The sequence below is a fragment of the Urocampus carinirostris genome, chromosome 11 (assembly GCF_059441175.1).
Source record: "Urocampus carinirostris isolate Australia breed hairy pipefish chromosome 11, RoL_Ucar_1.0, whole genome shotgun sequence".
NCBI classification, from domain to species: Eukaryota; Metazoa; Chordata; class Actinopteri; order Syngnathiformes; family Syngnathidae; genus Urocampus; species Urocampus carinirostris.
In genome coordinates this window covers 33104197-33117248 of record NC_142359.1, presented here as the reverse complement: position 1 = coordinate 33117248, position 13052 = coordinate 33104197, and the positions used below count along the sequence as shown (strand labels likewise).

At 41.2% G+C, this 13052-nt stretch overlaps 1 protein-coding gene across 3 annotated transcripts in view; it reads left to right on the top strand.

The window, feature by feature from the left end:
- Nucleotides 1–13052, top strand: part of LOC148357119 (copine-8) — a 115765-nt gene that overhangs the window by 24725 nt on the left and 77988 nt on the right. For 2 of the 3 annotated variants that reach the window (XM_088348500.1, XM_088348499.1), the window contains exons 2-5: nucleotides 7107–7147; nucleotides 9259–9305; nucleotides 10229–10332; nucleotides 11963–12002. In XM_088348500.1, the coding sequence (XP_088204626.1) occupies nucleotides 7107–7147; nucleotides 9259–9305; nucleotides 10229–10332; nucleotides 11963–12002 (232 nt within the window). Of the gene's footprint in view, nucleotides 1–7106; nucleotides 7148–9102; nucleotides 9173–9258; nucleotides 9306–10228; nucleotides 10333–11962; nucleotides 12003–13052 lie in introns of all 3 variants that reach the window. The other variant, XM_088348501.1, reaches the window with a different exon arrangement.

Here is a 13052-nt window from a genome sequence, read left to right as displayed (position 1 = left end):
CAATCTTCGACTCAGTTTATGAGGGCGAACAAAGACAACTCTAACTGCAGATTAATATACGATCGCAGTTTTTTGCTGGATATGCGAACATCCAGAAATCCAGCGCAAATTTCTACGATCACTCTGGAGTGTTTACTTAGCCTCAGAGTGCTACGTCAACAGAACACAGCGGCCTACAAAGCAGCGAGTAAAAGTGGCAAGCGGAAGCGCTGTGACCGGGGAAGGAAACGAGGTTGTCGGGCCGGGCTAACGGCTCGGATGAAGGCCAAACCCTTCAAAACGCCTCTACCTTCCATTTTCCTATCCAACGTCCGCTCCCTGGACAACAAACTGGACCATTTACAAGTGGAATTCACATCGAACCGCGAGTTGACGAACTGTTGTGCTTTAATTCTGACGGAGACATGGCTAAACTCATCTATCCCGAATGACGCTGTTCGCATTGTGGGGCTAACTGCTTTCCGCGCTGATAGAAGCGGCGAGCTCACCGGCAAGAGCAGGGGTGGCGGTCTATGCATTTATACCAACAACAACTGGTGTAGAAATGCGAAGATAATCTCGAATCACTGCTCACGAGACATTGAACTTTTGACGGTGATCTGCAGACCCTTCTACCTACCGAGGGAGTTTAGCGCGACCATCATTACTGCCGTGTACGTGCCCCCCAGCGCTAATACGAAGGAGGCAATGGACGTTCTCTACCGAACTGTGAGTGAACTGCAGCATGCTTACACCGAGTGCATTTTTATTGCGGCGGGGGACTTTAACCAGGCCAATATGAAAACAGTTCTCCCGCATTTCCATCAGCATGTAAACTTTGCTACAAGAGGTAGGAACACATTAGACCTGGCCTACACAAACATCAAAGGTGCATATAAAGCAGCCCCCCGCCCCTACCTTGGCTCATCAGATCACCTTTCTGTTATGCTAACCAGCATACAAGCCCCTGCTGACCAGAGAAAAACCTACAGTGAAGCAGGTGAGGGTGTGGTCTGAGGGGGCAATGGAGGCACTACAGGACTGCTTTGATTGCACTGATTGGGACATGTTTAAATCGGCTGCCACTTACAACAACAAAATAAATATAGATGAGTACGCCATTTCTGTGTCAGCCTACATCAGTAAATGCGCAGAAGACGTCAGCAATACCAAAACTATATGCACCCGTGCCAATCAGAAGCCCTGGATGTCTGCTGAGATACGCAAACAACTAAAACTACGGAACCTTGCCTTTAAATCTGGTGACAAGGAGGCGCTGAGATCAGCGAGGGCTAACCTGAACAGTGCTATCAGACTAGCTAAGCGAACGCACAGTCAAAAAATCCAGGAACGTTTCCTCAGTACAACCAACACCAGGGATATGTGGAAAGGCATTCAGGCCATCACCAAATACAAGCCAACCACCGCCCCAGTGCAGGACACTAGCATGGACTTTCTGAATGACCTCAACAAATTCTTTGGAAGGTTCGAGGCACAAAACGGCACCCCTGCAGCGAAAGCGGTTCCAAATCAGGACGAAAGAGCACTCCACCTGGACTCAACTGACGTGAGAAAGACCCTGAGAGGGGTCAACACAAGGAAGGCTCCAGGCCCGGACAACATTCCGGGGCGGATACTTAGGGAGTGCGCCGATCAGCTGGTTTGTGTACTAACAGACATTTTCAACACCTCGCTAGACCAAGCAAAAGTACCATCATGCTTCAAAATTGCCAACATCATCCCAGTGCCAAAGAAACCCCAGATCTTATCATTCAACGATTACCGGCCCGTTGCACTGACTCCTATCATAATGAAGTGCTTTGAGAGACTGGTTAAAGAGCACATCACCTCCAGTCTCCCCTCCTCATTCGACCCCTTTCAGTTTGCCTACCGGACAAACCGCTCCACCAGGGATGCCATCTCCTCTGCGCTTCACCTGAGCCTGACACACCTAGAGGAGAAGAACACCCATGTGCGGATGCTGTTCCTGGACTTCAGTTCAGCATTCAACACCATCATCCCACAACATCTGGTAGACAAAATGAGACTCCTGGGTTTCAACACCCCCCTGCGGAACTGGCTGCTGGACTTCCTCAGTGACAGACCCCAATCAGTGCGGATAGGTCAGAACATCTCAGATGTCATCTACCTCAGCACGGGCTCCCCCCAAGGCTGTGTCCTGAGCCCCTTGCTGTTCACCTTGATGACACACGACTGCGTCCCTAGGTCCGCCACAAACCACATCGTGAAGTATGCTGACGACACAACAGTGGTGGGCCTCATCAGGGACGACAACGACCTGGCCTACAGAGAGGAGGTGGAGCAGTTGGTGGGCTGGTGCAGGGACAACAGCCTGGTCCTGAATGTTGACAAAACTAAAGAGATCATTGTCGAATTTAGGAAAAACCAGCCCAACCATGCCCCACTTTGCATCAACAACAAGGCTGTGGAGGTTGTCAGCAGTATCAAGTTCCTAGGGGTGCACATTACAAACAAACTCACCTGGTCCGTGAACACTGCATCACTGGTTAAGAGGGCACAGCAGCGCCTGTACTTCCTGCGGAGGATGAGGAGAGCCCACCTGCCCCGACCTTCCCTCATCGCATTCTACAGGGGCACCATAGAGAGTATCCTGACCAGCTGTATCTCTGTGTGGTGTGGAGGCTGCAGCGCTACCGACTGGGGTAGTGTGAGGAGGGTAACGAGGACAGCAGAGAAAATAATTGGGACTACACTTCCCTCCATTCAGGACATTGGCCAGAAGTGCTGCCTATCCCATGCTAAGAACATAGCCATAATACAATACAACTTTTACTTATATCTGTACATTCAAGGAAACTGTGCGGGTAAGATGTATCGACATTTCGTTCTGTAGACACGTGTACTAGAATGACAATAAAGTAGATCTGAATCTGAATCATAGTGTAGTTGTCAAAACGGGAAGAAAAAACACCAAAGATAGGAGCAGACAATAAAACAACAGGGCAGCTGCTGGAAAAGGCAGCCGCTCGTGGCAGCGCCACTTTGAAAAAAAGCACCCTGGTCATCCTGGAAGGGAGATTACCACTTGTTAGGCCCCTTCTCAAGGTTTCTTATTTTCCTCATGCTAAGGTTTTTGAGTTTTTCCTTGCCCGTATGTTGGTTTAAGATCAGGGGATAGTATAATTGTAACCTGTGCAGTCTTTGGAGACATTTTGTGATTGAGGGCTATACAAAGAAATGTGACTTGGCTTCAATTGACTTAGCTTTAGTAGGCCCTGCCTAGTAGTTTCATCTGATGTCTAATATTGTTGCCCATGCACTGCTAAAACATATATTTTGTATTTCTTTTTTTAATATTTTCAAACCAGTAGGACAATTCGGGCAAAAATGTAAAAATTGTATAGCTCCTGCTGGAGTTTGAGTAGGATAGTGAGTTGGTTTAAACTGCATAAAACTAGTTAAAGCATTCAGTGCCTAGCATGAGCATAATATTTTTTCAATTGTGTGTAAATAAATGTGTTATGCTTAGAAAAGATCCCTTTTCACCTGGGATTTGATAGGTTGGGTAGACTACTTAAGTTGTCTAAACATAAAGCATAACACTGAAAAACAAAGCTAAAAATTTTGTAGATTAAATATTTCTACTGATCCGGCCCGCCTGAAAAGTCACTTTCTGGCTCCAAAGCCAAACAAAGTTACTGTGGTAAACAGATTATTTTAATTTTCAAAGTAAATTGCTGGTTTTAGGCCAAAATGTCCTTTCAAAATTTTTAATCACACTATAAAAACGGTATTTTATACATCATAAATAATTCAAATAACACTCACACAAATGGGTTGAACAACCCCACAGATTTTTGGAAAAATAATAAGTGCGTGATTTATGACATTACACTCGTATCCTAGCAAAATACTTATTTTGATTGAAACCAATAACTATGCTGCACAATAAAAATCAGCAAATAATCACTCTTGGAAGTTGAAATAACAAAATTGCTGATAATCTCCCTGTAAAGTTGAGGAAAATGTGTCTCAATTGATTTGATTATCAATACGTTGTCAATAAACAGAGTTGTTGTTCCATCTTTAACTCCAACGTCCCTAATCTACTTCACAGGAAAAAAGTGCTTTGAAACTCCTTTGAAAAAGGCTTCTTTCAGTAAGCCTTGACGGACACAACAAAGCAGGGACCGGAAATATCTTTTATACAGATAATCATTTTCATCAAAGCTGATTTAACCTCTTTAACTATCGGGTGACCCCACTCTGCAGCACACTCCAGTTTTTTTTTCTATGCCGCACACTCCAGTTTTTTTTCTATGCCTATCTCCAGTAAATGAAGCACTATGGCCATCATTCATCTCAAATTATAAATAATGATTCTGGCTCTATTCTCACCAGTCTGTCATATCACTGAGACGTCTGTCTTTATTCTTTATTTGTATCTCATCGTACTCATCGCTGTGCACATCTCTGATGACCTCCTGGTCTGTCATCACCAGAGCTGTAATAGGGATGGCCCAGGAGTGGTTCAATTTCCGGGGAGTGCTCAAGAAAAACAACCTGAAATAAAATTTGCTGGTGTCCAATAGAGCCACAGTGGAGAGCGTAATGGCATAAAACATCAAAACGTATGCTAGGTAGACAGGAGAACGTTACAGACTCCTCCTCACAGCCCGAAAAATCATCAGCTGCTCTGCCTAGTCTGGAGATCATTGCTGGCTTTTGCTACTGCAGCACTATAAAGGGCTCTTCTTCCGCTGACCACCTCCTCTTTGACCGGCTGTCATCTGGCGGACACCACAGATTCTTTAAAAACAAAGACTAACAGGTTCTGAGAAAGCTTCTTCCCCATAGCCATCACCTGTCTAAAAAAGCACAAACACAGAAAATATACAATTACAATTATGTCTTACAATGACGGTTTTTCTACTTCACGGATTTGCATTGTGCATCCTGTTTTGCATTCTTATTATTATTTGATGGTACAATCATGGACAATCCATCGCATCCACTACACAGCATTATCTCCAGACAGAAGAGCAGTTTCAGCGACAGACTGCTGTCACTGTCTTGTACTACGGACAGACTGAAGAGATCTTTTCTTCCTCATGCTATGAGGCTCTTTAACTCCACCCGGCAGAGTCAAGGCCCACATTAAACCACACCACCTACATTGGATATTACCGAATCTTACTGCAATATGTATTCTGTGTAGCACTATTTAGTTACTCTATATAACACGCTTCAGTGGGCATTTGCACGTCACACTGGGTAATTGTATATTGTATTCTTTTGGCTTTATTATTGTACTGTTCTCAGCTCAGGGATGCTGCTGGAAATGTGAATTTCCCTTCGGGGATGAATAAAGTATCTATCTATCTATCTATCTATCTATCTATCTATCTATCTATCTATCAGTTATTTGACTTGTTTTTTTTTTGACAGTACTTTTATTTGTGAAACAAATGATTAAGCCTGTAAAATGGGTTTATTATTTTGTGTCAGTGCATAATAAAGTATTAATTGTTTAGTAAGTTTAAAAATATAAGTATCATCTTCACCGGTTTTGCATGTCAGGGGTATTTTTTCAACGGGTCCACCGCGATAAACGAAGGATTACTTTATACCAGAGGTCTCCAACGTGGTGCGCACAGACACTTGGGTGTCCCTTAGGGACAGCTGAGTTGCCCATGAACCTGTTCTGAAAATCGCTCACCAGGGTCATTGTGAATTTTTAGTGAAATGTTATTTTGTCTAACCCTATTCCCCAAAATGAACCTGGTCATGTCAAGTCATGTTTATTTGTATAGCCCTTAATCACAAAGAGTCTCAAACGGCTGCACAGATCAAAGACTATTGCAAACTATTATTATAGACTATTACGACACCATCCCCTCATCTAAAATCTACATGAGGGCAAATGATACACATATTATCAACATAAAGTATAGGTTATTCATATGCTATAGAGTAGAAGTGTGTTTTAAGCTTTTATTTAAACATTTCCACTGAGGTTTCAGATCGAATCTCAGGGGAAAGAGCATTCCACAGCACTGTTGCCTGGATGGAGAACGCTCTCGAACCTGCGGATCTCTTCTTGGCTCTTGGAATCACTAGTAGAACAGCGTTTTCAGAGCGAAGGTTCCGGACAGGAACTTAGGGGGAAATTAAATCTGAAAGATATGAGGGAGCAAGTCCATGTATGATTTTGTATAATACCAACCTGGTAAAAGCATAGTAATAATATAGTAATAACATGATACATAGTTACTGTATTTTTAGAATAACAATCAAAATGGGTGCCTATTCGCGCTAATTAATAACAAAACGTAGCTCTCACCTTAAAAAGATTGGAGACCCCTGCTCTTTACAGAGAAATCTATATTCGTAATTTATTCTTGACAAGCGAAATGGCCTGGAATTGCCACTCAGATAGAAAATAGGATTCAGCTCCTCAGTGGTCGGTGATCAGGGGCTGCAGTACCCAATTTGGCTGCCAGAGAGTGTCAGAGACCCCACAAAAGAAGACCACAGGAAAGCAGATATTTATCAATTTTGTTGGTATTTATCAGGGGTGTCTTGACACGAAACCTAGCTAAAACCACTTGCTGAAATCCAAGGTACAACTGCGTTACTTATCACAAAAATCGGTTCAGCCATTTCGTAGCCTATAAGTCACATACAAATACATAGTCAAATCAGGATTAAGAAATTAATTTAGATTTGATGGATTCTTACTGCTGCAATTTGCCATGGCGCTATTTTCCATGTTCCATTTAATATGCATGTACATGTTCAGCCAGTAAACAAGCGCTACTTTTTGAATAGTGCCTATAATATTATTTTTCTATTTTATTTTTCTCCTTTAAAGTATTTCATTCCATGTTTATGCTGGAATGTAGTCTCACCTTATTGTAAACAATGTACACTACGTTATTATCAATGCCATTTAGCACAATTACAATATTTTGCAAAGCATGGGCGGTAAAATATTCCTCACGCTTAGGTATCGTAATTTCACGAGGGTGTTGTAAACAGTGAATGGTCGTAACAGCGAGGAGAATGCATAAATAGTCAATGTGTTAAAATCCACTCACTGGCATAAGAGAACTGAATCGTTCGTCTGTTTTCCTTCCTCACAGGAACCTGCTGGACAGAGACACTTTCTCCAAATCGGACCCAAGTAAGAGCACATGCTTTTCTACCATGATGCATAAAATATGACACAATGGCGACAAAATGTGTCAGCACGTTTGTAGCAATACGACAAGGTGATGATGCTGACAGTGATGTTCACTGGGGGGGACGATGATGACAATGATTAACATAATGGTGGCGAGTGGGAGGGATGTTCGTGAAGAGAAACCCAGCGGGAAAAGACCAACATCGGATTGGAACATGACTTTGCTCTGTCAATATTTTTCACTTTTATGTTAACACAGACACTCCCCTACTTACGAACGAAATAGGTTCCGGACGATCGTTCGTAAGTTAAATTTGTTCGTAAGTTGCTTCTGTGCTATATGTTGTATGTTTAAGGTTTATATAAGTATGTTTAAGGCTTGTACAAGTAAGCTGTATTGTTTTGTACTAAAAAATAAACATTTTATAAAATAATATGCTCTATAAAGATGAATAGAGTTGAGTTATTTTTCGGAAGATGCGCTTCAAGAGGTCCTCCGCTGTTGTTGTTGTTGAGACACTCAAGGCGCCTAAGGTTATCCTTAGTAGCGCTAGACCCGCTCGTGGGAGGCTCCGTAGTTCTCCGAAGGAGAGGGGGCCGCGACTGTCCTGTGCCGCCAGGCCTGACGGGGTGTGACCCAAGCAAACCAAGCATACAAAGCCTCTGAAGTCCTTAGTACGTTCGGACAGGCCGGTGCATGATTTATGGAAGCCCCGTGGGCAGGTAGTACAGGTGATTGGGGTGTGGTCGCAGCGAATGGTTTGAAAGCACCACTGGCATTTGGACTGGGGGCCAGGGTTGCGCTCAAAGTCGCCCGCCCCAACATTCATTTGGACAGGTAACTTAAAATTAGTTTTACCTGGTTATATCAGTATCAGAAATTATTTTCCCCCCATTTTATTAACACTCCACTTATTGAAACATGAATATTTTGTTTGTTTGTTTGTTTGTACATGATTCAATTGTTTGTTTGTTTGTACATGATTCAAATTGAATCTTTTCTTCCGGCGCCGTCACGAATGGCAGCCACTCCAGCAGCTCCCGTGTTATTTTCGATTGTTCTCGATTGTTCTCAGCTCAGGGATGCTGCTGGAAATGTGAATTTCCCTTCGGGGATGAACAAAGTATCTATCTATCTATCTATCTATCTAAGAAGAACTGAGAGAGGAGAGTAGAAGAGAGAAAGAGAGGGACAGATAGAAAGAGAGAAAGACAGACAGACAGAGTAAAATGCAAAAAAGGGGAAAAGAGAGTGAGAGAGGTGGGGAGAGAGTAGGAAAGAGAGGGATAGAGAAAATGAGAGACAAGAGTGAAAAGGGGGAAGAGAGAAAAGGAGAGACAAAGAAGGAGAGAGGACCAAGAAAGATAGAAAGAGCGAGTCTGAGTGGATTGAGTTGGATTCGTAAGGCTCCCCCGGGAGAGAGCCCTTCGCAGGACACCACGGGAAGGTTCCTCGTCTTTGTCCTGCCTCCGCTGTTGTAAAAAGTGGCCGAAAAAAAGTTTTCTTAACCGCATCAAGCTTTCTTATTTCACTTTCATTTCAAAAGAAACAGCTAGCCTCTTCTTTACACTCAACACCAACCATATTGAATGTATATATTAAACAATAAAAACAGAAAGTTCCGAGCGCGCTGGAGATTCGGTACACGTAGCACTGTATGTTTACACACGAACTAGGAAGTAGAAGCTGTATTCTTTCTTCGGGGTGGATGCTGGGTGACCTCTCACAGCGCGACCACACGCTTTTAGTGGTAGAAAGAAGCACTACAGTAATGTCCTGCACTCGTAAAAAGGTGCACTCAATACAAAATCTAACTTACAGCAACATCCGGATATCTTCCGACATCCCGAAACAAATGTTCGTATCTACCGTTTTACGCAAGCCGAATGGTCGTAAGTAGGGGAGCGTCTGTACTTATTTTGAAATAACATCAAAAAGATTTCCATTATTTTAGCTTTTTAGATAATTACTTCCAGGACACTTTGGGATACCAAGAAAAAAGAATATGAACCCCGTTTGAAGAGGCAAATTATTTCTGTGTATTAATGTACACTATTAGACTTTGATGTTGTGAGATTCTTCGTGATAATATACGCTTCTTGTTTTACAGTTTGCGTCCTCTACACTCAAGGCATGGGCAACAAGGAATGGAGAGAGGTGGGTGGTTATCTTGCATTATGCACATTTATGTACAAGAACAGATGCACTCAAGTAATTACACCAGATATAAATGTTGTGGCTGTTAAAATAATTGCTTTTTACTTTGGTTGCTTACTTGACAAACCTGAGAAATTCATCTGTGAAACACTATGGAAAAAGGAGAGGTGGTTTTTAAGATGAGTTTCCAGATTTGTCACCATGACTATGAACCTGAAAAAAATGCTTTTCTGGCTAAAAATCAACTTTAAAAAATAAATAAAAATAAAGCTATGAATGGAAGGTACTATTTTGTACATTGACAGACACATCATGACCTGAAATATTTGAAACAATAAACAAAACAGTTTTGTGTATTATGAAAAAAAGGAAAGATCCTCCAGCCACTTCACAATAAAACGTTTCCTGAAATTTCTCAAATACTTGATTTCAATTTCTATTCTTGTAGTAGCTCAATTAAAAGTGGGTATATTCCATCTGTCCGTCAAATAAAGCAATAACTCATTGCAATGACTTTGCTGTTCAGGTCAAAATAAATCATGCAAATATCACGTCAAGAAATTATTTGTTTCACTACCAGTTTTCGTACAGGAAAGTTATCAGTGTAACAAACGATTTATCAATTATCATATTATTTGAAGGTTATTTTCTGTATTTGACTTATCATTTGCATACATTTTTTATAAGAAAAATCCTCAAAACTAATTTTTGTGGTGGTTTACTGTTGAATGTCAATTTTTTTAAAAAGTGTCGTGAAAGATAGGTAAGCAAGTTCTTGGAGGAGATGAATTATTGGAGATTTCTTGAACCAAAAGTATTTCTATAATAAATCAATTATAGAAAATGTTTTTCTTTTTTGATCACTTGATTTTGTTTTGATTAATGAATTACTTTTTTTCCTTTCTGTTTTGTTTAATTTACAGTTTGGGAGAACAGAAGTGATTGACAACACACTTAATCCAGACTTTGTGCGGAAATTTATTTTGGACTACTTTTTTGAAGAGCGGCAGAACCTTCGATTTGATTTGTAAGTTAGCACTATTTTATTATTATGCTCCCAGTTGTTGGACACCACTTAAATCAAGTTGTGATCCTATTCAGTTGGTGTTGCGTTATTTCCCTCGGTGTCGATTCGAAGAAACGTTCGAAAAGATTTATTTTATTTTTGCGGATATGATCATTGTTATAATTATTACATCCATTTCATTTTTCATTGCAGAGTTTCCATGTTTAGAGACAAAACCCCATGGTAACGTCTTACTTTTTTATTTGCTTTTTTTGCATGAGTCATTCTCTGCAAGAGACTTGGACTTTTGCAAATGAATTACGCCAACTTTCCCTGCAGACTCTTCTTTCCACCCGCTCCGATTGCATTGCTCATTGAATTAGGAGAGCATTTCGACAGGTTTATTTGATTATACACAGACTAATTATATTGTAATCCATGAGCCCAGGGGACGAGAGGATAAACCCGCTGAGATATGTTATATTTTTCTCAGTTTATTGAAAATCTCCTTTGTAGGTTTTTGGCTGCACTGAAAAGTATAAGTGCTGAAAGTATAATCTCAGCAGTCAGGGTAATGACTGCCATCCATGGCAAATAATTGTTATTTGTAGCATCCATCTTTTCCGATTATTAGGATCGATTCAATAGCTCTCAGATGCGTTTTCAGCGGCCCACTTGGCTGCCCGTTAGGTTTGATCTTCCCTTCTTGCAATGGTAAAATTTATGTCGCTACTTGCAAAGGAATTAAAATAGCATTTGCCCAAAATGATCTACAAACTGTTTATATGATTGCTCAATTTGTAGTTCAGACATTTTTTGGGGTTGCCATAACATCCAAGTCTTACGTACAGTGACTGATATAAAGTAAATGTGGTGAAGCAATTGTAGCCTCAGTTCAGCTTTTCAAATTATACCGTTTTTATTTGTGTGTAACGTGCATTCCCTTAAATTTGTGTTTAAAAAAATATATAAATTTTTGTTTCACTTTTCCTCATCCTGAACTTTGCGGTTGGAAACAATGGGAATCAAAGCCTGGAAAAACAAATAGAAGTGTTCCGTCTTAAAGAGCCATTATATGATTCTAAACAATTAAATACATTGTATAGCATTTAGAACAGAGTCTTGTCATAAACAGACGCCATGTTTTTGGAGGGTTTAAAGATGACACAATTTTTTAGGGTTGGGTTATACAACATTTTACGTTTTTAATAACAAAGTCTATTCATGGGCTTTAAAACAAATGACCCAAATTTTGGAGTTGTTGTAGACAACCCAGTTTAAAAAAGAAAGAGACATTTTGGGGATGGCTTGTTAGTAATAAAACAAGCCAACTTTGGGTGTTAAACCAATAAATCATTATTTATTTCATCACATCAGGAAAATTTCAAATTGAATATGTTGCCATGTATTTTTATTTTTTTTTTTGATTATCAGATCCAGTCCGATTACACGTCAGTATCACCGTTCTGAAGTGCCTTGTAAATTGACCCTCAAATTATTACCCAAGAAATAGCAATCCACTTTTACTGATGGCTGATCCTGAGCCATCAATTGAGCTCCGTTTGAGACTCCAATTCTTCTGAATAGCCCGCGCACTTTTTCCAGCTTTTTCTGTGCCGTTTCTTCTCACTCTTCACCATCTCCCTCACAGGTACGACGTCGATTCCAAGAGTGCCAATCTGTCAAAACACGTGAGTACTCCAACTATTTCAGTCCATTGCATCTGCAGCTGTGTTTCCCATTTTATTGAGTCGACGGAGAGTGTTTTTATAACTGGCTCCTCATGCTAATAGCTCCCATTAGTAGCAATTCAGCCACGCAACAGTAATCTGGTCATTACACTAAGGGTGTTTATCATCTACTTTAGGGAAACACTCAGCACAGATTTTGGTTGATTTTAGGGAAATAAATAAACAACTAAGAGCAAACTAGATATTAGTGGAAAAATAATCGCTCCCTCTGACATCTGGCAATTTTTTGGGGAATTGTGGCCGTTTGCTTCATCTTTTCATATCATGATTTTGCTGTTCAGTTTGAAGTACTGTAATCCCTCGCTACTTCATGCTTCATGCTTCGTACTTCGCAACTTGGCAGCCTTAGTGCATCGCGGGTTTATTATATATTCTAAAACCCCATGTCCCTGAGTGCATATTGCTGCGAGCAGGAGCCGGCGAAACACATTTTGTCAGGCCTGGCAGCTGTGTTGTGCCATTCTGTCCACCATCAACGGAACTGCAATCTTGGGGCCGCAAATCATTACCCACAGTCTCATGTTGCTGCGAGTAGGTAGAAGGCACCTTTTTCAGGAGGCGTGCTGTTCTCTGCTGCCTAAAATGAAGTGCATGGTTGTGGCCATTATCCCCGGTTCACTATTGCTGAGAGCAGGGGCCAGCAGAGAAAGTTAATTTTTTCAGTTTGTGGAGCTGAAGCATTCCATAAAATGAAATGCAGTGTTTTGGCCACGATCCAGTACCCCCAAAGTGGTTGTTCAGAGTGAGGACTGAGAGATTCCATTTGTGCCGTGCGTGGCGGCTTTTTTTCTGTTCTTTATGCCTAAAATGAACAGCAACAGTGTGGCCGGAACTAATTATTCTCGGTTTATTTTTAGCAGGGGGTTGGGAAAGCCATGGTAAAAATTGTGTGGTGAACTTTGTAGATTTTCATATATCGCAGGGTGTATGATGAGATGGGACGTGTACCGGATTTTCCAGACTACAAGCGCACACCAATTTGTCCAGAAA